The following is a 27,834-nucleotide window of genomic DNA, read 5'->3' on the forward strand; positions in this document are numbered from 1 at the left end:
TAAAAGTATAAATATTGAAATTTAAAATTTAAATGAATCTTTGTGCTGATTAAAATATAACTGATATTAAACTCACCAAAGACAAAGAGTGTTGTGTAAGGAAAAGCTAATGTGTTTAAAGGAAAGTATTTTCTATTGGGTGAATATGAATAGTGTTGTATTGGCTTAACATTGGTTTTAATTTTTTTTTTTTTATGTTTTGCACACACACACACACACACACACACACACACACAAAGAAACAAGCACACCACAAACACACACACCCACAAACAAACACCACACATGACATACATACAAACACACACCACAAACAAATACACACAGAAACAGGGTTCATCACAGATTAAGACGATTAATGATTTATAAAAGTAAAATTTAAATGAATCTTTGTGCTGATTAAAATATAAAACAGTTGAAACTGATATTAAACTTACCAGAGACAAAGAGTGTTGTGTAAGGAAAAGCTAATGTGTTTAATGGAAAGTATTTTCTATTGGGTGAATATGAATAGTGTTGTATTGGCTGTATTGGCTTAACATTGGTTTTAATAAAAAAAATGTTTTGTACACAAGTGTGTGTGTTTATAATTAATTGTTAAGTTAAAACAAGAAATTATTTTAGATCATCTTAACTTGATACCCTAATTCAAAGACATTACTTAATTGAAATTACTAAGTTGAACCCACTAATGGGGATAAGTGAACAGAATGCTCATTAATGAGTTCACTTTATTTTGAACTTGCATAGCAAAGTTGAAACAACAATAATTGTTTAGTCATGTTGACTCGCAGAAGGCAATTCACAGCTTAACAAGACTCAAAATAATGAGTTGAAACAATTCATTAATCCATTTTGTTTTTACTTGAAATTTTGAGGCAGCTGCTTAACTTATGCTTTTAAGTAGAACCAAGTAGATATTTTTTACAGTGTAGTTATATGTGCTTGCCTATATCCTTTCTCGTAAAATGGGGAAAATGCCTCCAAATAAAATCATAATGTGCTGCAATTCACAAAAACATGAACCTAATAGAAACGTCTGTTTGCGGGTGAGCGCTTATAAAGATCGCAGTTAAGGCCTACGGGCGCAGCGGTTCAGAGTGCAGACGTGAATGTGAGTGGCAGTCAATATGAAAGCATTCGCTATGACGCCTTTTTACTTGTCACCCTCAAGGCTAGTTTTCATGAAAGGGCAGCGAGACATGTAATCATTCTACAGAATAAAAAATTACACCCACGGCTCGCTGTGTGCGTCTAACAAAATTGACTCCTGATCTGTCTGATGCTCGTACGAGGACACAAAAAAACTGCAAATACGCAATACAAACTAATAACAGTGCAAAGGTGTAATGGAGTTTTAGCCCTGGGCTTAAACTCGTGGGATTGCAAGCATGCCATCACAAACATATCGGTGGTTGATGATTATTATTGATATGCTTATGTAAAATGGTGAATTCTCTGATGTTAGCATGCAAGACTGTTGACACATGTTTGAATTTGTATATAGGCCACTGGAAAATATTCAGTGACTTCAATTCTATTCAGGGTTATTATCATTTACTAAAACTCATTGTAAAAATAAAAAAAAGCTAAAATAAAAAATATTTTTAGAAATGTTTCCTTTGCAATAAACTGAAATAAGTTTAAGTTGAAGCACTAAAATTATCAACTGAAATAAAAATAACTAAATCCTAAAGGGCAATATTTAAAAAAAGGATTATAAACTAACAAAAGCACATAACGAAATTACTTAATTAAATTTAAAACATTTAGCTTGTATAATTAAAACTTTGATCAAACTAAAATAACACTGATTTTATATAACGTCCCCGCAATAAACGTATAATTATAGTATAAAATAGTAGCCTAATAATTACACTTTCTCTATTTGTATAAAAGACAGGAAAGGAAGATGAGTGAATAAGAAAAATAGCTGTGGTTATAAAAAAAGTAAAGATCTGAGAGGAAAAAATAAACAGTTTTGCTGGTAGTATTTGAAACTATGCAACGTCGACAACAACACCGCATGAGCTGAAAATTTTAATATCAGTCTTTTTGGCTTGCTTTGTATAAGGTGACAAATCCATGGAACGAATTAAGCCAGCAGATGCTCTTCCAAGTTTTAGTCTGCAAATCCATCAAGGCAGTTAATGGGCCAGCTCAGTGTTTGGCCTTTTCCCCCTCGCTTAGTGTTTTCCATCTGTCTTTCTTTACCCACTGATCTGGTGATGGCATTAGACCTGACTTCTTTAATGCAATCATCTCAGTCTTTGCACCATGAACTCCGCCGTCACAAAACCAAACCAAACAAAGAGAGAGAGAGCTCACGTTTTTTCAGCCAACAATAGCCTAGAATCTGCCTCGGTTTGGCTTTGTGTTGGATATGGAGTTGGACAAGCTGAATGAAAACAGAGATTGTGCGTGTTGCTTAGATACTGGCTAGAATGAGATAAAAATATCTGATGTTAGCCTTGGTCTGATTCCACATGAAGACCTGGGGAACCACATTTTTGAATCAGAGCAGTATAAGTTTATAGATTCCACATAATATTTCATAAGATTGTTTTAGTTTACAAGGAGTCTAATACTATATATATATATATATAACATTACTAAACATTCACCCCTAATATTTAGGAGATTTTAAAAACCACTAAATAGGGTTATTGTCATTAACTAAAACTAAGACTTTAAGAAACATTTATGTTATTTTAAATAAAGATAAAATATAAATATTTATTGAAAAACTTAAACGAGAAATGTGGCCTAAGCTGAAGCACTAAATTTATTCACTGGAAATAAATAAATTGAAAAATTATAATAATAAAAAAAAGAGCAATATTTAAAATGACAAAAGCACATATCAAAATGACTAAAAGTGAAACTAAAATTAGCATAAAATGTTACAAATATAATTAAAATAACACATTGAATACAGTTTTCAACTGTTAATGTTTTTGTAGCAACATACACTTTTGAAACTAAAATGCACGAACACTCAGTGTATAGCCCAATTCCTGCAGAACTGGCCTACTTTAAAATTGTTGCAACTGGACATACACCCACCGGACTTACAAATTCAGCCGAGAATTCGGCGCTGGCCCCATTCATGACACTTTTTGCATTCTGGTGTTCTATCATTTGCACAGCTGTTTGACGCACTGATGTGTAGAGGAGTGAAAATATGCCTAAGGTATACAAACACTGCTCTGGACATATAAGGTTAAGGTAACAGGGTGATCTGTAATCAGTAAACTGATTGTCATCTTAGTTTAAGTTAAGTGATATTAAGTTACTGATATTAAGTTAAGTTAAATGATGTAGTTGTGCTGCAAGTTGCTATATAAGAGTTAATTCTTTAGGTTGTTTTTTTCTAATGTTAATAAAATATTTGAAAGAACGGTATAGGGTATTGTTAGCATGCAATATTACTGAGGTGTGGTCTGTATCAGGACCAAAAGTCAGACTGTGTTACATATCTGGGATTTTTTTTTAAATTGTTTTAGTTTTTGGATCTAGGTTTAGGATATATAAAACTTTTAAAGAACCTCGGTGTAAAATGAATATGAATATTTAAAGATTGTTTCACTTTTTTATTTTTTTATTTTACTCATAATATAACTGTTGAAAAATATTATATATAATATACGGAATTGGAAGCATTTACATTCGTGATCTCAGACCTTTGGACCACATATCATTCCATGGTGAATGAACCGCTATTGATAATTTTGTTGATTTATGCATGATTATTTGCCAAAGGCTATAAACATAACTGTATTAGTCCATATTCCCCTTTCCATCTGATGACACACACTCATAGTGTTATTTGCTTCTGCAGAAAATGACAACAAAGTAATAATGATTCAGTTGTTTTGTACTTGTCTTTTATATCATTATTATTAGAAAAAAAACTTTTGATGTCAGAGTGAAACGTTACATTTATCAGTTTCAAATTTATGTCACTGTAATAAAGTTCCACAAGTTTTTTTTAATTCAACATAATACAGTATTCACCCATAACCCACAGTGCAAATCAGTTTTGCTGGACAATATATAAAACTTTCAAAATGTAATTTAACAGTAAATTAATTAGAGAACATACTGTAGTAGAACAAATACCTCTGTCACTGAATGTTGCTCAAAATATACCTCAATATTCAGCATTAAGAAGTGCTTTTGTTACACAAAATTATTATTATTTTTATCAAACTTATTACTCAAAATACATGCATTGTTTACCCACATAAATTAGCAGTCTGAAAACAGCAGTTTGTTCTACAAGCATTAATAATCACTCATGGTCCATAAAGTGGGCCAATTAGTCCATGTTAGAGAGATATTTTACATTTTTATATTTCATATTAATTTCAGTCACCAGGTCTCACGGCACACTTTCACGTTTACTTTCCTCAGTCACAAACTGCACTTTTCCCAGTGAAAAAAGTAAATACTGAATCATCAATGCAATGTGCCAGTTTCTTCTACCGTCAGGGAAGAACCTCTCTTCGTTTCAGGAGGACAACACAGATAGTTTCGCACATTACCAAAGCTTGCGTCCCATCTGACCATCAAACTTTTACGCACTAGTACGATCCAACGATGACCGCTTCGACATCCTTTGACGGTCTTCTGTCCGTGACCAGAAAGTTGATCATGCCCTCGGACTTAATAAGCAGGTTACAGCCTAAAAAGAAGATGCCGAAGACCACGGTGAGCGCGAGCACGCACATCACCGCGATCTGCACCGCGCGCATGATGAACACACTGCGCTCGTCCAGCGTCGTGGACACAAACCCGCTGTCCGTTACCACTGAAGACACGTTACAGCACGACAGAAAGCTCTCGCTGCTTCTGTTGGAAAACAAAGCACTCTCCGTGCCGTTGAAAACTGTTGAATTCATTCTGAATACTCTCCGGGCTCCCCTGGAAGAGAGGAGCAGGTGCGTACAAAAACACCGGCTGAAGTTTCCTTCAGTTCTGTAAAGTCACAAGAGCAAACAAGATCTTGACAGAATGTGTGTGCCGACATGCAGTAGAGAGGATGTTGTTCTCGGACCTGTTGTGGAGGTAATTAGGGGCTCTGGTGTGCAGAGGACAGGGGTATGACTCCTGAGAAGTTCAGTGTTTACAGGGCTTTTCGTTCGTATTGCGCCCCCTTTGACAATCTGAAAACGATGCAGAGGTCGGTATGAACTAGTTGAAAGTTAACTGTTACCAACCACATTTAAAGTCACGTAATATTTATTTATTTGAATTAACTATTATCTTTCTATATGCTTATGCAATACTTATTTTTTTTATAGTCAGTAGGCTAACTGTACTCATTTCAATAGTGAGGAATGTGAATTGAGTTAATCAATACTTAATCACTTACTAGTAGGCTAGTTATGTCTTTACTACTAGTCACTTTGCAAATACTAGGAACAAAAATCAAATGTTGCCATTAAATTGTATGAATGTGATTCAGACATCACTTCGGGTTATGTAATCCAAGTGTAACTGCAGCTATTGTAATTATATAATACTTATTATTTTATAACTTTTAACTATTCAAACGTACTTATTTATTAGACAAATAACACGTATAGGCCTATTACATTTGTATTGCATTTTGAATAAGATTTTTAACTGAACTATTGAACTATAAAGTAACCATTCTGACTATTAGCTATAAAAAGCAATTAGGTAGGCTAACTACTAAGAAATGTTAAAAATTGGGAAATATGTTTTGTAGGCTATAATAACCTCTCATACATATAATACTAAAGCTGGAATAGATTATAAAATAAGTTAAGCAATTTTCAATCTTTTATACAAGATTCAACTATTTTTTTATGTCAAATGTCAGTTAAATGTAGTTTAAGGTTAACTGACTTTAACATCCCTAAAGTCCCCCTGTAGTCAATAATTGAATCCCTTAAAACTCATATTTGATCATCAAAATGACATTTAAAAGTTTTTTCTTTGAAAAAAAAAATCTTCATTCCTCAAAATAGGCTAGCTTGAATGTAACTCTACACCCTTGCTTCATTTAGTATACATGGTCCTATCCTATGCATATGCAAATAAGCCCCGCCTCCACTCCACTCCATCAGCTTGACGATCACAAGTTGACGTGGTTGGTTACAAGGTAGTTTGTGACAACAGAAACACCAGCTATTTCAAACCGTGTTTTTGAGACTGTCTTTGGTTCACTGCAGTTTTAAGGAGAAAATACTCAGCAATGAGTGTTGATTGCTTATTCATTTGCACATGGTTTGTCTTAAAGCACATTAAAAAACGCCACAGACGTATAAACAACATGAAAAGCTTGATTTTCCCCATAGTGGGACTTTAAGGCAGCACAGCATCTTTGTTTTTTTAAGTGTAACTATTAGAATAGTTAATAATAAGAGATTTGTACCCAAAACTGGAATAGTGCATTGTCATTTGTCACTATTGGAATAGTTATTGCAACTATTTAATCAATACTTTTAGTGTAATTGAAAGAGAAAAAAATACTCATCATTAATAGATCCCTTACTGGTAATTAAAAATAAGCACTATAAACTAGATGCTGGTTAGGTCAGAATACATGTTGAAATGGCTTGGCGCAACAGAAAACTAATTAAATATCTTTTGCATTAGTTAGTTGAATTAGTATCATTTAATTTGGCTTTGAGTTATTAAATATGATGTTCATTATTTTTTTAATGTGTTTTGCACGCAATGACTAAAGACTATAATTAGTTGAAAACAGAATTGAGCCTATTTTTTAGTCTGCAGTCACACATGCAGCAGAGGGCAGAGTTGCTCCTGAAATGTGTCAAAATGAAGAGGGGTCCCGCTGGCTGTTCCCTTCACTGTCGTGTGAACATGTAATGCAGGAATAATGTAATAATTACAGCCATGTTGATTATACAAGATCCAGTTCACACATTTTTAATCAAATAATCAAGCTAAACAACCCCATCAACCCAATGTGGTTAAAATTGAAGCACTATTGCTGTGGCTCACAGTTGGGTTTAACTTGAAAATGGAAATCCATAATTAATGAAACCACATAAACCCTCAGGAATGAGTGTTGTGCATGTAAACATATGGATATAGAACAGCAGGATTACCATGGAAATATATGGGAGCAATATCTCCATTAGACGCCACTGAGGGGGTGTGCAACGTGGCAGTTATAGATAATCTTTTTAATATACTTCTGTTTACACTGTGAGGTGAAAATTCATGCAATTGACTGTACTTGCACTATATATAGTGGTCCTTCAACTAGTATTCATTTTGCTTTGAAATCACCACATCTTAGTCATGTTATATTTCATGCTCTTTCAGGGTTAAATGTGTCTTGAACATGCACTTAACAGCATCAAAGCTCTTAGATATCAGGGCGAATTAAGTCCTAAAAGCCCCTTTTGTGAAGCATTCAGCGGTGGGAGGAAGAATCGATCATGGAGGGTGCTTAGATCCTCTCAAACCTGCCCTTTTAATCAACAGCCAGGTAAACAGGGTCTGTGCAATGTACACACATCCCACAATGCACCTCACGGAGTGAGTCCGTCAAACAAGGGCCTTTTGTTTTGAGCAGTACTATTTTACATGTCCTCTCTGTCCTGTATCACCATATGTGTATATGAATCATCAGACCAGAGAGAGAGAGAGATGTGCTCTCAGGACATAGTGCTATTCCTGTCTGGGTGTTACTGTGCACATTGAAATGCGCTCTCTTCAAATGCTTTCACTGAGCGCTTGCTTCCCTCAGTGGTGGAGGGGGATGGAGGCAAAAAGAGAGAGAGAGAGAAGAAGAAGAAGTATGTGGGTGGCTATGGGTAGAACAAGCTACAGATGGAAGAGTATACAGAAATTTGTCATATGCATGGAGAGATTCAGCAATTGCAGAGAGATGAAAAAAAAAGCAAACTGTCAGGGTATTTTAATAGAAGCTCAACCTTATGTTGATGTTAAAGGAAGAAGTGAAAATATGCTTAAATATAATACCTATTTGGAGTAGAAACCATTTTCACTCAGAAATTGTTAAATTTCACTAACTTTACAATAAGGTTTCCATCGTTAGCATTAGTTAACAGTTATATTCTTACAGCATTTATTAACATTTATTAATGTTATTTCACACTGATGTTTACTACTTTTGACCTTAAAAATGTATTAGTAAATGTTAAGATTCATGTTAACTAAGACGAATAAATGCTGTAAAATGGTTTTCATTGTTAGTTCATTTAAAGTAGTGTGGTTAAATAATGTTAACATGAAACTTTATTGTAAAGTGTTACCAAAATGGCAAGTAAGCATGAAAAACGGAAATAGCATTTTCTTGTAAATTGTACTCGAGTAATCTTTGTTTTTATTTACAACTTTGAACATGTTTTTTTTTACAGTGTATGATGCATGACTCATCTGGCAATAGCATTCATATTTGTGCATTAATGTAACATAATAATGAATAAAAGCTACAGATGAAAGAGTACAGAAATGTGCCATATGCAGAGATTTAGAAAAGAAGAGGAATCTGAAACGACTGCAGGATTAAAAAAAGCAAAAAAAGCAAAATGTCTATGTATTTAATACATACCTTATGATGATGTTTATCAGTTATAAGTGAAAAATATAAAAATGGGTGTAGAAACAATTTTCACAAAGAAACAGCAAGTAACATTAAATTAAACATGACATTTTGAAGTAGAAAAAACTAAATCTAATGTATACTCCAGTGATCTTGAAAAATCACTTTACAGTGTGATGAAGCACGATTCCTATTGGCAATGACATTTATATTTGTCTCTTCGTATTATGAATAAAAGCTATATGGAAGAGTACAGAAATGTGACATATGGAGAGACTCGGGAGAGATAGAAACAAGGCAGAGGAATCTGAAATGATTGCACAGTATCTATGTAATACAGGCTCAGCCTTAAGATGATTTTGATCAGGTAGATGTTGAAATCTGTTAAAAATACCTATGATGCATGACTCATCTGGCAATAACATTTAAATATGTGTGTTGATGGTAATGTAATATCTTCCTTGTATGCACCTAATTGCCATTTTCTTTAAAAGCTGTGCATATTTCAAAATGTGTCTTGCATTTTAACACGATTTACACAAATACCAGCAGGTTGTGTATATTGTCTATGAACGGTTATATTTTTCTTTTTAAAATAATTTATTGTGTCTTTAGTTATATAATGGTGAACATGATTTCACTAAGTACAACATGTTCCTGGATCAACATTTTTGTTGTTCCTGGAACATCATTCAAATCAACCAATCAGATTTGAGGGACAAGTTTACAGCATGTCAAGTTTAGGCTTACAATTAGAGTTAGGTGTTTCTACACCAGTGTTATTCACCTACAATTGTCCTCTGATTTTTTAAATATCTTTATTCAAGAACCGCTATAAAGCCAAAACAATCCCTGTTACCTTAAATTATCCGTTTATCACTGTAAAGCTGCTTTGAAACAATCTACATTGTTAAAAGCACTATATAAATGAAGATGACTTGACTTGACTTGATTTTAGGGACTAGGAATGTTGTTTCAGGATCAATCCAGGAATACGTCTAACTTGGCAAAATCATGGTGACTGTTAAATAACAGGGTGCATTTTGCTCGACAAATATCTGAGAGCAGTTCTGCTAAAACCAAAAAATGTATGCTTCAGATTTATTTATTGGAAGTTAAAAGGCAAGTCGGACGGTTGATATTTATCTGTTGGTACAGACTTCTCTTTCTAATCTCTGGGGACAAGAATGTTTAATGTCAGGGCTTTTAGAAGCATCACTCTGACGAACTCTGCCATCTAGTGATTATCACATGAGAGGAATAGCAGTTACTGATTGGACCTTCCCAACCTGTCATTAGCTTCCCACTGTGCCGATGAATCTATTTAGTAAACAAATAGTCAGACTTTCAAGAGTCAGAGAGGGCGTTCTTAGTTACAGTGCCGGTGGTGGTGGTAAAATTCCTCTCGAATTATTCCAATTGTTATGTGTCATTCTCACCAGTGACAGCATTAGAAGCTGTCTGGACACGTTTCATCACATTTCATTATGCTCCGTCAGTCCTCCTCCAGCGGTGTAATTATTTCTGTAGGTCATTAAGGCATAGAAGCAAGTGTCTTGAGGAAAACCTCGACTGGCGTGAAGCAGTTGTGCTACGCTAACAGTCAGGATGTGCTTTTGCAGCGTTTAGACAAGTGCATGTTGTTGTCTGATGCTTGCTCTGAGCATGCCGTTGGTGTTTGCTTATTGGATTGTCCTTGGCGCAGACACCCTTAAGCCTGTTCTACACTAACCTGATACTACAAACAGATAATACTAATGGTGCGCTTGGATTTGAATGCTTCAAAAAACAAAACAGTCTAAACTGAATGCACTCTTAGAAGGAAAGGTTCTATATTATAGAACCTTAAAGAGTTCTGGGAGGCGCATCATGTATAGAACCTGTTATGGGTTCCCATTATCATGTTATGGATTTAGCTTTAAAGGGATAGTTCACTTTAAAATGAAAATTCTGTCATCATAATACTCACCCTCAAGTTGTTTCAAACCTGTATGAATTTCTTTCTTCTGCTGAACACAAAGGAAGATATTTTGAAGAATGTTGGTAACCAAACAGTTAACTGGTCCCATTGACTGCCATAGTATTTTTTTTCCCTACTATGGAAGTCAATGGGACCAGTTAACTGTTCGGTTCTTCAAAATATCTTCCTTTGTGTTCAGCAGAAGAAAGAAATTCATACAGGTTTGAAACAACTTGAGGGTGAGTATGACAGAATTTTCATTTTAAAGTGAACTATCCCTTTAATAGTTTTTTATTTTGATAAAATGTTATGTATTAAACAGCTCACAAACATACTTTATCACTAGAACATTTTGAAATAACCTGAAAGTAGGCAATCATTTAAAGTGCCTTTATTGTGCTTTTTTGAATATTAAGCTGTTTGTGAATGTAAAATGTCTGCAAAGTTTTAAATATCAAATTGCCATGACAAATAAAGTTACTGCCTCCTAAAGAGTCGTCAGCAATTCCAGTCTCACTTCCTGTAACGTAACATACCTACGTAACAATGTAACACATTTGCATAATGCCCACTTATGGTTTTCATTGGCTGCCCCGCGAACAACGTTGTCTTTGCCCCGCCCCCAAACACTGTAGTTGTAGCTGAGGTTTGGTCGAGGAGAGGCTGTTTTCAGTGCTGCGAATCCACTTTTAATGCACTTCAAAAGGATGAGGACTCGCACTTGAATTGATATGGAAAAAGCGGCGTCAAACGCTGAGAAAGCCTCCAGAGCTGTAATTCAGATGTGTAATAGGTGTTTCATTTCCGACACCCGCTGTAAGCGGTAGACTAATCACAACAGACTGGGGCATCTGACCAATGAGAGCACAGTATGCTCTCTGAAGCAAGGGGTTTAGAGAGACTGAATCTTCAAACTAACCATTTTCAGACTCTTTGAGAAATGAGGTGATGTGCAATGTATATTATGAGAAAATTTATGTTTTTTAACCTTGGATGCATGTAAACCTAGGAGACCTCCAAAACAAAAGAACCTTTAAAATAGCTTAATAAGGGCACTTTAGAGTTATATATAACTCTTTTTGGCATACAATTGAAAAGAATGTCTATATTGAAACCCATTAAATCCTTTTTTTTCCTATGGGGGTATGTTCAGCAAAAGGACTGCTTGTCTTTGCTTCCAAAAGAGCGAATACACACTGTGCATGTGTGAATGTGCAACTTATAATTGGAGAGATATTCCTGATGAAGTTCTGCTACAGTCTTCCATTGAGGATAGTGCTGACACTTACAGAGCAGCAGAGTCAGTCCATTATAGACTGGAAGTCATTTGCATGACTCCAAAATAACACACTAATTGTGCCCTTATCTTCCAGCACCCCGCCTGGCTTGAAACAGGAAGAGATGGGAAACCGCAGAGTCGGAAAAGGACACACAGGTGTGAAATGGAGTTCAGAGTGAGTGTTTTTCTTTAAGATGGTGTATTGCTGGTCATAACAGTTTGCTTTAGAAGCTTTATCAAATGAAGAATGTGTTTTGTTAAAGAAAGCTTGTTCCCCCTGCTCTATCTGACACTGATGTGACAGTATATTCATCACCTGTATCTTATTCATCCATCATTCTGACACATAAAGGGCCAAATATATTAAAGGCTGGACATGAATTATTTTATGATGAATCGTATGTTGGTGCAAAATATTTGATGACCTTCAGGGTGCGCATGTCTGTTTACGTTTTGATGTCAAACCCGGAGCAAATTCTGTCATTTCAAATCTCATGTAAATGTGTTATTCCGGCTTTGTCTTGTTTATAGAATGAGCTGAGTTATCATTTCAGGACAGAATTGCTAAGACTCGCTAAATAAAAGTGTGTGTGTGTGTGTGTGTGTGTGTGTGTGTATTAGTGCTGTCAAAATTAACGCGTGAACACATGCGATTATTTTTTTCAGTTTAAGACGTTAATAATATTTAACAATTAACGCATTTGTTTTTTCCATCATCCTTTAGCATTTATAAGACACAAAAAGAAAAGGCAGTGCAGTACTGGCACACATCTGTGAATCTCCTGTCGTCTCAAAGCTGCTTCAGACAGCATTTAAATGCCAAAATGCCTGTTTTGCGTGTATCCTTGCAAGCACAGTCTTAAATTAGTTAAATGAAAACTTAAATGAAAGTAAAGAGTTGTGAGAAAATGGGATGCGTGTCAGATCCACGTAATGTGTGGCATGTCTTATGTCTCTTGACTGAATAACTTTTGTAGCTTTAATTTAAGGATTAATGTATATTTAATTTATAATTTATGCAATGAAGACTGAAGTGTTTGATTTTTACATTGCTGTATCCTACTTGTTAGACCTAGGCTACCTGAAAACATTGCCCTGATTAAAAAAAAATGCCCTGATATATTGAAGGGCACAGGTAAATGTGGCATTTATTATAATGGGTTTATGTGAAAAAAAATTCAAGGTCACTTAAATGAACTTAAATTATTTGGTATATTTTCTAAAGCCTAATAAATGTTAAAATTTGATAGTTTTTAATGAACCTAAACTGTAAAGCTGAATGGCTATAATGGCTAAAACTGAGAAAAATAATAATTTAATAGAGACATAGCAGTATTGGTGATTCAACATTTTAAATATAGGCTACTGGCTTTATGCATTAATTTGGAGATTTAATGTAAAAATAATATATAATTTATTTTCAATGTTAGGTGTGATTAATCTTAAATTAATTACAGAAAATTTTGCGAATGTTTTTTTCTCTTTTTTTATCGATTGACAGCACTAATATATAATATATTGTGATTTTGTTGAAGTACAAAAGTACTTTGTGGTTTGCTATTGCTGTGATGTCATGTGAGTGACAGGTTGCCCCGCCCTCACGCCAGTAAACACGTCATCAGAGAAGAGATGTTGCAAGTGGGAGGGGGTGTTACTTTGAATAAAGATTAGAGGGCGCATACATTTGTAAGACAATGTTATTATTATTATTAACAACAACAATAATGTGCACGGATACATTTTTTATATAGCCTACTACAATATTCCATTAAAAAATAAAGAATTTTCTATGCAGCACTGTTCAGAGAAGCATGTTACAAGTGCAGCAAAAAAAAAAAAAAAAAGATGTACCCAACACAAGAACACGTGTTCATCCCTCCCCCACCTCCCATCTCCACCACCCTCTCAGAGAAGTTTCTCTTATTTGTCGGGGCTGGAAATGGAGTTGGAGAGCAGGAGACGCGCAGTGCGCAGGAACCGAGAACAGTGAGAGGACGAACAGAATCAGACATCAACGCTTGTCAGCTGAGAGGAACAGCAGAGGCGGTGAGTTAAAACTTGGACAGGATCCTTAGGGCGTCTACCAACTACCATCTTATCAAATTTGTGCGATACACCTGGCGAAACAGGAGGAGTGGATGAAGGTGGATGAGGAAGTGCTTAGACTGCGCCAAGCCAATCTGAGATTACAAATTACTCGCATCCATATTTCACCACATTTTACAGCCTCGGCTGAGTGAGTTTTTTTAGTTATGCGGATTCGGAGAAGACAAGAAGATCTGCATCGCCCCATCCCTGGACAAACGCGCTGTTATTGACAAACTCCTGCGGTGAGCCTTAAAAATAACTTTTTTTCATTATTTTTTTAAATGATCTGCTCAGAAATGTGGGAGACTGGTGTATCTGAAGTGTAAAGAAACCCGAAAGCATTTTTTGTCAGGAACAAGCACGCAAAGCTTTCTCGTATATCTGGGACAACTTTAATAAGCGTGAAGGATGTCAGCGTTGCGTAAAAAATTTGGGGATGATTATCAGGTGGTGACCACCTCGTCCAGCGGCGGAGGGTTCAACCAGGCCCCCGAGAAGAAAAGGAAACGTCAGCGCTTTGTGGACAAGAACGGCCGGTGTAACGTCCAGCACGGGAACCTGGGAGGAGAAACCAGCCGGTACCTGTCGGACCTGTTCACCACACTCGTGGACCTCAAATGGCGCTGGAATCTATTCATCTTCATTCTTACATACACGGTGGCGTGGCTCTTCATGGCTTCTATGTGGTGGATCATTGCCTTTATACGTGGAGACCTGAACCAGGCCCACGATGACAAGTACACACCGTGCGTGGCCAATGTGTACAACTTTCCCTCCGCTTTTCTGTTCTTCATCGAAACTGAGGCCACTATCGGATACGGTTACCGCTACATTACAGACAAGTGCCCGGAAGGCATCATTCTCTTCCTCTTCCAGTCCATCCTAGGCTCCATAGTGGACGCTTTTCTGATCGGTTGCATGTTCATCAAGATGTCCCAGCCGAAGAAACGCGCAGAGACGCTGATGTTCAGCGAGCACGCGGTTATTTCCATGCGTGATGGCAAACTGACCCTGATGTTCCGAGTGGGTAACCTGCGGAACAGCCATATGGTCTCCGCGCAAATACGCTGCAAACTACTCAAAGTGAGTACACGACTGGAACCAGTTAAAAGGAGAGAGAAAATGATGAATCCAAGTCACATAGAACATAATGTGCGGATTACATTACTAGACTATGTTAGAGATATAGGCTACATAAGTAAACATCAAGGTTACCGCGTGGATATAGAGCACATGCGTATAAGTGAATATTTAAAGTGTTCAAGCTAAGGGTCATTCTTTAACCTCATGCCTTGACAAATGAGAAAGACCTGTAATTTGATGTCCACCTACAGAGGACAATGTATTGATCTGCTCCATGACTGGATGCAACTTTCCCTTTCTGTGCACTCTTAAAATAAAGGTAAATAGGGGGTTTTCACAGCAGTGCGGTAAAAAGAATCATATTTGGTTCCCCCGAAGAACCCTTAAGAGAAGAGTTATTTTTTCTTCTTAGTGTGAAGAATATTTAATTAATCTAATGAAGCCTTTTCCACTATTAAAGAGCTTTTTGTGCCATGGAAAGGTTCCATGGATGTTAAGGATCTTCATGGTACCGTAGATGCCAATAAAGAAGCTTTATTTTTTAGAGTGTATATTAATTAGACCCAGTCGTTCTCTCCCTCACTAACACACACACACACACTCACACACACACACACACACACACACACTACATAATTTTCTTGTTTTATCCTAAGTAGTTCTTTTTTGTACCTTTCCCCTCAGTCCCGTCAGACTCCTGAAGGAGAGTTTTTGCCTCTGGATCAACTGGAGCTGGACGTTGGTTTCAGTACCGGAGCCGACCAGCTTTTCCTGGTGTCTCCTCTGACAATCTGCCATGTGATCGACTCCAAGAGCCCATTCTACGACCTTTCGCTCAGGTCCATGCAAACAGAGCAATTTGAGATTGTGGTTATCCTAGAGGGGATCGTGGAGACCACCGGTGAGTTTTAATCGTAACATGTATGAAGCAGAAAATAGGAAAAAAAAAAAAAACTGGCAAAAACCAGTATGAATGTTTAATTCACATTGTACACTGTGCGGTTCAAAGTACATTTCCACCATACTGCTTATATATTTTCAAAAATATTAAGCTCATGTTTCTGTTGATTGAATCATGCACACTATTTACAAACCAATGCAATGAACAGAATGCCAAATCAAGTTTCTTTTAATGTGTCATTTTTTGTGTGCGTATATTAATAGAATATGTGTGCAGGGTGAAGGCGTTTGGGTGGTGTGGTTCAGTGTGTGTGTGTCTGCAGAAGCAAGTTTGCTAGTGCAAATTGGCTTTTTATGATAGAAAAGAATGAATGTTGGTATCTACTGCAGTAAAGATGGAAAGAGAGCGAGAGACGTGTTATATAAGAGATGATACACAAAGTTATTCTTTCGTTTTGCTCTCTGCCTCATGGTTCTGTAGTCTGGCATGCTTAGAGATTAAGCCACCTGTCAATCAAATTACAGCTCACCTTTACTTTCTCACCCTGCAGAACATCGATCCATACATATACGAGACAGCACGCACTTACAGTAAGAAACAGCGTTCGCACAGGCAACAGCAGAAAATCTCTGCAGCAAACACACTGTATGTACATACTTAATCATATGCTTCCATAGTCTCGTTTAATTAAAATAATAAAGAAAACACACACAATCGTTCTGTCCGGTCCTCCTCATTGATGGCACATCTGAAAAATCCGCCTACAGAAAAGTGAAGGGATTTGCGGGTTAAAAAAAAAGAAAAGAAAAGAAAAGGAAAAAAAAAATGTTGTACAGTTAGTCAGCACTCTGTTCTCCCCATTGTGAATCAGTTTCCATAGCAACTAAATCGGCCCCTTCTTAAGCGGTCTCCATACAGTAAAGTCTCACCGGCTGTTTGAAGTATGGAGACAAAACTTGTTTTTATCAGCCTCACAAATCAAATACTAATTACGACTTATCAAATAATTCATTACACATTTTTAATTATGCCCTGTAATTATGTCTAGGTTTATGACGTGCATGTGGGAATACAGCACAAATGTGTTGTGCATGTGTGTTTGTGTGTGGGTGTTCATGTGTCCTTCCATTCTAATCTTCAGGATTTAAGTCTTTGTTTGGACACTTCACTGTATATAAAAGCTCTTATTTCACATAGCGGATACAAGGGGGGTTTTGGAGTAAAAAGTTAATCCTACACACATTTTTTTTTTTTCAGGGTATTTTTGTTTCTTGGCTTTAATCAGCTAATCCAGGCGTACTTCAATTTGAATCGTTTTTGTGATTTCTATCTTCAAAACGAAAATATCAATATTGTCAAATTTTTGTAAAGCTCTTGGATTAAAAAGGGGACAACATAAATATACAATGGTTTAAGTTAATGGTCAACTATAGAATCAAAGTAATTTTTTGTCATATTTTTTTATTGGGGCAAGTTGTCAAATGTGCTCTGTGTTAAAATATAATCCAATTATAATTTAATCCGCTGGCCAAAATAATGTTTTGATGGTTTTAGTAGTGTTACCTTTTTATATTTTTGATGTTTCATGAATTGTACCATCTAAACTTACCTGATCGTTCCCTCACGCTGTCAGAAATGTGCAAAATGTGTGACCTGACCTTAAACACTGTAGTTGTAGCTGAGGCTTGGAAGAGTTTGTTTTGTGTTATCGACATGTCGAGAAGACGCCGTTTTGTGCTGCGATTCCACTTCGCATGCACTTCAAAAGCATGAGGACTCGCACTGGAATTGATATGGAAAACCGATGCCATTGTTCGTGTCACTGTGTATCAAGTGCTGAGGAAGCATCCAGAGCTGAAATTCAGATGTGGTATTAGGCGTTTTGTTTCAGACACACACCGTGGTAGTGGTAGAGGAATCGCAACAGACTGCCCCATAATAGTAGGCTCTCGGAAAGGAGAGGTTTAGAGAGACTGAATCTTCGAATGAAGATAATGAGGTAATGTGCAGTGTTGGGGAGTCGCACTACAAGGAGTGACACTACTAACTTAACTAAATTTTTCAGTTGCTTGAGAGTAGCTCCGTTGCATTTAAAGTGCCCCTGTTTTAAAGGTTCCTAATTTTGTTTTGGAGGTCTCCTACAATAGGTTTACATGCATCAAAGGTCAAAAAACACTTTCATTTTCTCATAATAAACATTGCACATCACAGCATTTTTCAATGATTCTCAAACGACTCGTCGGATGAATCAGTCTCTCTAAGTCCCTCCTTTCCGCGAGCCTGCTCTGCTCTCATTGGTCAGATGGCCCGGTCTGTTGTGATTGGTCTACCGCTTACAGTGCTTGTCGGAAGCTAAACGCCCATTACCATAACTGAACTTCACTTCAGGAGGCTTCCTCAGTCCTCAGACGTTGTACACTGTAAAGACAGTAACGATGACGTGGATTTTACCATATCAATGGGTTATGCGAATGTCTCATGACGCGTAACCGCAACGCAGTGGGATTCGAATTACGACGACTCGTTTCAGAGTCGATTCTTTCTTTTGGGAGACTTTATTTATCGTGCTTTTTTGACTTAACAACTTTGTAGAAAGTTTACATTCACAGACAGCTATATATTACACACTGCATGAAAGGGAATATTTGAAAAAACATAATAGGGGCACTTTAAAGTGTTGCGCGACAAACTACATTCCGTTTTGCGTGTTGACAAAGCAGCTGTATTTTTGACTACTCCCAATGATCCAATTTAATTTGCATACATTTTGTTATTGCATTGATTACATTTGTAGCAAGTTTGCACTATGACAGTCAGTTTGAGATATAGGCTATCTTTGAGTATGCTGTGTGCCTTTAGATATAGTTTAATATATCTAGCCTAAAATAAAACGATAGGCTACTCTTTGAAATCATAATTGTATTTCATTACATTGTTTTAAATCACAAATCTTTTACTTAAAACATTCTTCATTCTTCAAGCCACAGGTTCAGACTCAGAGTAGCTTCCCCAACACTGGTAATGTGCAATGTAAAAAAAAAACACACACATTTTAATTTTGATCTTGGATGCATGCAAACCTGTTGTAGACTTCCAAACCTAATTTAGGAACCTTTAAAAATCCTTTCAATCTTGTATCTGGAGTAGTAATATGTACCGTGAGGTGAAATATGAATCTTTTAGTGGTAAATAAAGTACAAAGATGTCACTTTGAGGATACTGTCTCTGAAGGTACAATATTTGCAGATTTCTTTGTACCCCAGCACTGGTTTTAGAGCATGTTGTCACTAAAGGTGTGTTCAATGAACTGTGTCTTTCTTCCTTGACAATAACGGTGGACATAGTTTTTTTTTTTTTTTGCCTATACAGAAAATGACTTTTAATAAAGCTACCCTGACAAATATTCCCTGGAGGAACAAGTGTGACAACTAATCACATTCTCCTCTATATGACTCTCTCAATATGGCAGGAGGAAGATTTAGACATTAATAAATTAATTTCCTTCAAGCAGAGAGCCAGGGCCTTCAAGGCCAAGGAGTCTCAGAGGAACAGCCCTGAGCCATCCATTGCCCTCGGAGATAAACATGACAGCTGTGCCAGCATTCACATCTGTCAAATTATTTACAGCTTTTCACATTACACTGCAAAAGAAAAAAAGGAGATAAAAATGCACTTTTAAATTAATTCTGATACTACTCAAAAACTCTGCGCGAGTTAAGAAAAAATTACATGAACTGACATTAATTCTGCCACTGGAAATAAGAATGTTTTTTTGGAATATTAAGACTGCATTAAAATGTGTGTCAATTCAACTTATTGGCAGTTTGTTCAAAAGACAAAATAACCTTGAGATGTAAATTCTTAAAGGAGAACTCCAGCGCAAAATGAACCTTTGGTCTAATTACACATTGTTACCTAGTCAACCGTTATCTGAGATTTGTTTTCATGATTATCGAATGTAAATAGTTTTATCTCTAAAAACAGTTTAGCCTATAACGCTAGTATAACGCTAGTATATGGGGCATAGAGTAATGACAAATAAAAATCGCTTGTTAATACCACTAACAAGGCTCAAAATAGCCCCACACTAACACGGCAGCATAATGAGGGTCCCTACATGCAAACCGAAGCATTGAGAACTTTGACAGTGTCCAGACAATTTAATAAGAAGATATTTTATACATACAGTCAACTTCACGTATACAAGCAGAAGCCATCTTTGAAAAACCGACTCGATCAGTCGATCAACGAAACGCCGATCCAAATGCGCTGAACTGTGTGGAATCTCATATGGTCCCGCGCATTTAGATCCGCGTTTCGTTGATTGACTGATCGAGTCGGTTTTTCAAAGATGGCTTCTGCTTGTATACGTGAAGTTGACTGTATGTATAAAATATCTTCTTATTAAATTGTCTGGACACTGTCAAAGTTCTCAATGCTTCGGTTTGAAGGTAGGGACCCTCATTATGCTGCCGTGTTAGTGTGGGGCTATTTTGAGCCTTGTTAGTGGTATTAACAAGCGATTTTTATTTGTCATTACTCTATGCCCCATATACTAGCGTTATACTAGCGTTATAGGCTGAACTGTTTTTAGAGATAAAACTATTTACATTCGATAATCATGAAAACAAATCTCAGATAACGGTTGACTAGGTAACAATGTGTAATTAGACCAAAGGTTCATTTTGCGCTGGAGTTCTCCTTTAAAGCAGGATCTTAAATGGATAAATAAGAGCATTGCACTTTTGTTGGACCCTTGACATTTTTTTGTCCTTTTAATCTAACACCAATTTAATTACATTTCCTTTTACCTGAGCTGTAGAAACTTAATGATATTGTGAATTAAGAATATAAAATTAGATTTGAGAATAAAGCATTGCTTGATATAAGACCACAACATTAGAGGAGTGAATTGCAAGTTAGACTTGATTTTAAAGCATTTCTGTCAAGTGTTCTATTATTATGGTCCATTAATTTTTTTAGTGGAAATATATTTACTTTAAAGAATTCCTTTTTGTCCACCGCATTAGCATTTTTTAAAAGGAATAGTTCATAAAATGATGTCATCATTTACTTGCAAGATGTTTCAAACCAGTATGAATTTCTTTCTTCTGCTGAACAGTAAGAAAAAAAAATACTATGGAAGTCAATGGGGTTATGATTTTTGTTAATGATTTTTAAGTGAACTATTCCTTTAAATCTTGATTTTAGAAATGTTTTAACAAGAATGTTCTTCTATAACTGTCATATTTCCATTCACCTATTTTATGCGCCTTTTGGGACATCACAGAATAAATTAAAAACGCTGGAAGGAAATGCCAAGATGCATGTCAATTATAAAAATGCGCATAAAAAACTCAAATGAGGCGGATTCAAAACATGCACATAAACTACAATAAAAAAAAACATTTGCCAATTAAATTCCTTGATGCACATAAAAAAGTCACGTGACTGTGCAATAACTGGACTGAATAGTGGGCCAATCTCATTGCAAAGCATCTGAAATGTTGTTTTGTTCATTCTGAAATGCCTAGCCAAAGTGTGTCGTCAAAGTGGTTCGGTATTATTACCTCCCAGTTCTGTCTTACACGACTGCATTCCCAAACAGCAGGCATCTACCACCGAACACAAGATAACATGGCCGTTTATTGCGTTTCATCTGCATGCTCTGAGGCGCAAGTCATTTATGATGTAGGCTATATCTCCTACTGCAGCAACTACATTATTCTTAGTGATATTTGGCACCAGTTTATCAGGAAGTGAAGATTTTGCTCTCTTCGTCTCGCTGGATGGAAACAGTGCTTTATTCGTGAATGTTTTATGCGAAATTCCAATTTTGCGCTCAAGTTAAATTCGCAATGTTGAATGAAAACAAAGGAAAAAGTCTCAGGTCAAAACCTCAGGTTTTCGAGGTTATTTCAAATATATTTGTTTGGATAACATATTCAAAATACATTCCCTGAAGTTTTAATACCTTATGTAAATGTTACGTCTCAAATAAATATATTTTGTTCTTGGGATATTATTTCTGATGAAAAACAAGACCAATCAATTATTTTTTTTGCTGTGTGGAGAGCTTGCACTCTCTTCCCTGTTATGCAAATGACATCTTAAAGTGTTATTTTTCTGATTTTCAATTTCAAACTTCATGGCTTTTTCTCAAACTAGTTTCTTAACATATCAACACTAAAAATGTAATGAGATTCTTGATTGTTTTGACTTGTTTTGACACACACACAAACATGACACAGATATGCCCGACGCTACGATGATGGTGTCAAAACCATTTCAATTAAATGCAATCAATACACTTCTCTGAAAGCCTGACATAACAATTTGAACATTTAAACACGCTGTAAATAAGATAAAGCATCTGAAATGTGTGCCTGTTGAAGAGTGATTATTTCGAATGATTGTGTGATGTGCAAGTGCTATTTTTGTTACGTTTTATCAGATCCCTGATAAGGCTGACATGGTTATTATAGTTACACCTCACGGTTATTAACTGAAACTAAAAACATAAAAAAATAAAACTTATTTTATTTCAGCTAGTTGTCAAGGAAGGATTTCTCATTTTAATTTTTCAACTTGAGGTACTAAAATAAATAAAACAAAAAACTGACATAAAAATTTATAAATGTATAAACTATAGACATGAAACACTATAAAAAAAAATAAAAAAATAAAAAAAAAATATATATATATATATATAACAAAAGCTAAAATGACAAAAACAAAACTACTAAAACTTTAACTAAAAATAAATATGAAAATAAAACCGCATTCACACTATAAAAGTATCTCAGTGACACTAAAATAGAACTGGGCTGGATTCACTTTACAGTATCTTAGTAATAAATATTGAGTGCCATGAAACATTAACCATTATTAATTCACTTTTTATTTTTAGTTCCTGGCCGGTTTCAGAAATTCAGAAAGTTTTATTTCTTGTGCCATTCAGCAGTGCAAGTAAACGGGGCAGCTCGGTGCAACCGTCCCAAAGGGCCTCGGCAAATCAAAAGAGGAGCACTGCCTCATCCCCCCAGGACCACACGCTGTGTGTGGGTGAGATACAGGGGAGAATTGGGCACAGCTGCATGGTCAATTACCGTTCAGAACAGCCAGATAGTAGAGTTTACTGTTATCTCACACCACAGAGACAGACAACAAGAGTGAAAGGGAGAGTGTGAGATAGGGACCGAGAGAGAGTCGTGATGATAATGATGGTTAATGCTATAGGTGTGTTAGGAAGAGACACTAAAATGGACAGGAGGGAATGTGGCGCGAGTTGGGGAAATCAAGGAGAGTGAGCGAGTGAGCTAGAGAAAGAGAGAAAGACAGAGATGACAGAAACAGGTCAGGCAGTGCACCTCTGTGGCAATGGAACCGAACACTTGATGACGGTCACCATAGAAACAGATTATCCCTCTTGGAAATATAAATTGTTCTCATAACTGTCAGATGTTGGAGTGTAGCGGTACCACATTTTTTTTCCTGGTGGAAGCTAATGTGCGCGAACGGTCCCCCCAAATGCAGAAATGAAATTTGTCATAATGGAAGAATATGGAATGATTATGTAAGCCGAAATCGCGGGGAGTCAGACCTGATTTCAACTTCGACTGAGACCTTACCTTCCCCTCTCCCTGCAAACAGCAGAAAGCCTGTTAAATATTTCATAAGATGAATAATATTATGTTATACTGCTAAGCCCAGGATTTGTCAGCTCAGAAAGCAGGGATTTTTTTTGTAGTAAGGGAGGATAACCGCGCCTGTGTTTGTGTGTGTGTGAGAGTGTGTAGGTGTGTGATAGTCGTAGGCGGCATTACGTGAGAAAAAAAGAATGATCTTGACTTTCAAAAATCTATAATTTATGTTTTGTCTTGCTGGCTTTTTATATTTAGGTCTGAGGTTTATAATGTGCACTCGGCAACCGTCTCTTTTTAGTCTGCGTCTGCTTCCTTCTGTCAGGAGAACAGCACACAGCAGTCCCGGCGCGTTCGAAACACCTTCATCCAGATGCTCAAATCCCTGTCTAGATCCTCACAGTATCTCTCCTGCAGTGCAAACATCTCAAATCTCCTCTCCTCTCTGACAAAGAACCACACTCCTACATGGAGACAGAGATACGGATGCTGGTTTTCAAGGGACCGTCTTAGCAATCGCAGACGGAAGAAAAGCGCACCTTTCTTGTGTGATCAAGTGTACTCTACGTCAAGCGCAATGTTTTTCAGTCGGCAATTGTCTTATCTTAGATTCCTTGCTATTGACTGATGTAGAACGGCGTGTTGCAAATCCGTTTGCTTGTTAGAGGGTTCATAAAAATGAGCTCTTTATAGTGAAGGCTTTGCACGCTTTAATTAAGGAGGGATGTTCGCTGGTGTGGGTGATACACAGATCTAATGAATTTCCCACAGATAAAGCTCTTGTTTTCATGCAACCAAATGGACCGTGAACAGACGTTCCCGTGGGTGTTGCTCAACAGTAAATGGGCTTGTGTGTGTGTGTGTGTGTGCGTACGCACACCCTGTCAGTAATGCATCTATTAGTTATAGTCACCCAACCATTGTTGCACAGTACATATTTGTTGTTGCTCAAAGCTTGATTTAGATTTGATAAATAAGCTGTTCCGTCACCTTCATTCGCACCTTGGCTTGCTTAGTTGAGGTTTAGGGGTGTGATCACTTGTAGTTCGGTTCTTTTGGCCTGGACCAAAAAAAGAAAATGATAAATTTAGCCCTGGTTCACTTAGCGTTCACACGGTCATTTTTAAAACTAAACCTAAAGATACAAAAACAAAAAACGTATTTTGTGACAGAACTTAACAAACATCCAAACCAACGCTGTGTTCCGGGCTAAATGCGCCCATTTTATGTGCGAACATATGATGGTATTTTGTCCAGCTGAGAACTCTTGAGGAGTTTATAAACTGTGTAAAGGAGTCAAAACAGCAGCAGGAATTCCTCCATTGCACACAAACGAACTGTAATGGGCAACGTAGCTCCTATGACGAGAAAACAAACCAGGTATGCTTCAGAATTCTGTCCTTTTTAGGATGTTTTTGGTTTGTTTAGATGTCTTTGGTCCGTGGTGCGTTCATATTTCAGTCAAACCACACAAAAGTTCCTTTGGAAGCTGACCGTGACCCATCTTTTGAAGAGGGCTTGGTCCACTTGTTCGGTGTGTATCAGGGTTCGGATGAATCAGTTGATCAAATGAACCGCACTAACAGAGCAATCTCACCAGAGATCGTTTTAATCAAACCAAACCTGCAAAGTTTGAACACACCCTAAAAGCTAAATCTAATTTGTTTTATAATTGACTAATTTTGCGACACTTGTTACTGAACTGAATCAACACTCGAGCTGAATAACGACAGTGTTGTCATTTTGTTTATAGCTGAATTGAACTGATGAATTTTACACAGTAATTGAACTGAACTGACATGAGCTGAATAATTTCAACAATTTCCCTGTTTATTACTGTGAAGCTGCTCTGAAACAATCTGTATTGTATAAAGCGCTTTATAAATAAAGGTGACATGACATTATTTCATTCATTTAAATTAGTTTGTTTCTTTGTATTATCTTAGGTATGACATGCCAGGCTCGCACTTCGTACACAGAGGACGAGGTTCTGTGGGGTCACCGTTTCTTCCCGGTAATTTCTCTGGAGGAGGGTTTCTTCAAGGTCGACTATTCGCAGTTTCACGGCACTTTTGAGGTCCCCACACCTCCGCACAGTGTTAAAGAACAGGAGGAGAGTTTGCTCCTGTCATCCCCTCTGACGGCCCCCTCTTTATGCCACAGCGCAGGTGGGGGGACGGAGGGCAGCAGCACTCTTGAAGGTCTGGATCTTCAGAGCGATGCAGAAACGGGCTCTATCAATATAGCAACCCCTATGCCCACCACCAAAATGCCTGCCAAATTTCAAAAGCTTACGGGACGGGACCCCCCCATGCGGGACGGCATGCCCCGCAAGCTTCTGCGCATGAGCTCGGAGATCACCTACAACCTGGGCGACCTGCCCGTCAAACTCCAGCGAATCAGCTCAGCTCCGGGTGTGGCAGAAGAGAGGCTTCAGCCAATCAGTGCCATGGAGGACAGACTGGCTCCCAAGCTGGGCTTAGTGGGCGGGACTGAACACATCAGCCAATCAGTGACAGATCTGCCACCGAAACTGCAAAGGTTGGCTGGAGGGGGGGTGGGTGGAATCGGAATCGGAGGACGAATGGATGGACATCTGCCTCCCAAACTGAGAAAAATGAATTCGGAGAGGTTCACGGGCTTGAGTTTTAAATGAACTTGACTTCTATATCTACACATTTTGCCCATGTACCTCCTCTGAAATTGCGATCTATACTTTTAGCAATTTATATATGGATAAAATATTAGATTAATGCTAATCCTCTGCACAATCTGGCATGTTTTTACCGCAAACAGCATGAAAGCAGAATTCATTCAACACCTTATTACAGAGAATATAACAATATTCAACACTATTTAACAACGATTCATGATATACCTTTTATATTAGCCTGTTAGCCAAACATGTTTTGAGGGCTTGCCTATATTATGTATATCTTAAAATAGAATATCAATATAATGATCAGAATGCAGTGTCAGTATTCACTGGTAATCCATGGTAACTAATGTTTTTAAAGAAGCCAATGGCTATAACCTGAGTTAGTCGTTTGGTTTTTTTAATCAGTGGATTGGTTATTGTGGTTCACAATAACACATTGAGAGATTAGTTACTGTGTCTTTAGACTTAAAGAAATGGGCGCTGTGCATTTATGGAAATGTAACATTTTTTTTATGAACCGACTCAGGTTTTTTTTTTTTTTTTTTATCTATTGCATGATCAAGCCAGATTATCTCACGTCAAAGATTAAGCCTTAAATATAAGGAGCCAAATGTAAAATAGCAAACATTGTAGTTTGGAAAGCTTTTAAAAAGGTTGCCACTTTTAAAGCTTTTCTTAGCCTCTGTGGAAGAGTAGGGCTTTAAAACAGTATTTCTCATTTGGCTCCCAATACTTAACTGACTTTATATATGATGTTTTGTCAATGATTGTTTCCTGCTGTTCTCCATTTAGCAGTTTAAGCTTAGTTGAAATGTTCAAATATTTTCCTGACCTGAATGACTTGAGTATTGCGATGGGTAAGGTGGATAAAAGTGTGTGGGAGGGGAAACCATCAAAGACTGAAAAGAGCACAATGGATGTGTATATCTGTTTTAATATTCTTTATAGATAAGACCTTGTCGACATTGTTATGGCTTTGTTTATCTCTTGTGCTTGAAAACCGAAGCAATAAGATTATACATTGCAGTGGAACACCTGACTGGAAAAATCTCGTACTTTATGTTATGTTAACGTTAAATGGTTTTACAGTTTTCTAATTGTGTTTATCTCAATACATTCTATTCTACTTCTGACAAATATAAGAATGGCAGTTGGAGCGGTTTATAATACTGTAATAAATGTGTTGTGATGTGTAACAAGTCTATTGTAAAAGGAAACAACTGAAGGATAAACCTCCACCTGAACTTTCATCACAAAATAAGTCCAAAAATGAATCAAAGCTATGGGTGGACTTGCCTATGTTCGTCACATATAAGCTCATTGGTATTGGCAGAGGTCTTCCCCACGAATAAAGCAGTTTGATCTGGTATGACCCAGCTGTGTGGATGACTGGCAGCTTGCTGCCCGATGCTGCTCTTTGGAGGTGTTGGATTGCTTCAAATGCCCTGAGAATTCTATTCTCATGGTTACTATTGACGGATTTTCTATGCAGAGAAAAGCTAACTTCACAAAAAAATGTCTGCCTGCTTTTAATGATCATTGCAGTATGTAACAGCAGAACACTTTAACACAGGTCTAATGACTGAATTTTAGAAAACCCACACTGTGGAAGTGCCACACAAAAAAAGGTCACCTGTGCAATTCCCAAG

The 27,834-nt window shown here is 37.0% G+C and overlaps 2 protein-coding genes across 2 annotated transcripts; one reads left to right on the plus strand and one right to left on the minus strand.

The window, feature by feature from the left end:
• Positions 1-4,586: 4,586 nt before the first annotated feature.
• Positions 4,587-4,904, minus strand: rprmb (reprimo, TP53 dependent G2 arrest mediator candidate b; the record flags this gene model as incomplete). The annotated part of the gene is made up of 1 exon (XM_079629507.1): positions 4,587-4,904. One exon carries the CDS (start codon positions 4,902-4,904, stop codon positions 4,587-4,589), a length of 318 nt encoding a protein of 105 aa, XP_079485633.1.
• Positions 4,905-13,718: 8,814 nt separating this feature from the next.
• kcnj3b (potassium inwardly rectifying channel subfamily J member 3b) lies at positions 13,719-27,592 on the plus strand. The gene is made up of 3 exons (XM_079627508.1): positions 13,719-14,982; positions 15,667-15,883; positions 25,473-27,592. The coding sequence occupies exons 1-3, from the start codon at positions 14,308-14,310 to the stop codon at positions 26,180-26,182; spliced, it is 1,602 nt and encodes a 533-aa protein (XP_079483634.1). The 5' UTR covers positions 13,719-14,307; the 3' UTR covers positions 26,183-27,592.
• Positions 27,593-27,834: the final 242 nt, after the last annotated feature.

This window comes from Phoxinus phoxinus, assembly GCF_949152265.1.
Source record: "Phoxinus phoxinus genome assembly, chromosome: 11".
In the NCBI taxonomy this organism is placed as follows: Eukaryota; Metazoa; Chordata; class Actinopteri; order Cypriniformes; family Leuciscidae; genus Phoxinus; species Phoxinus phoxinus.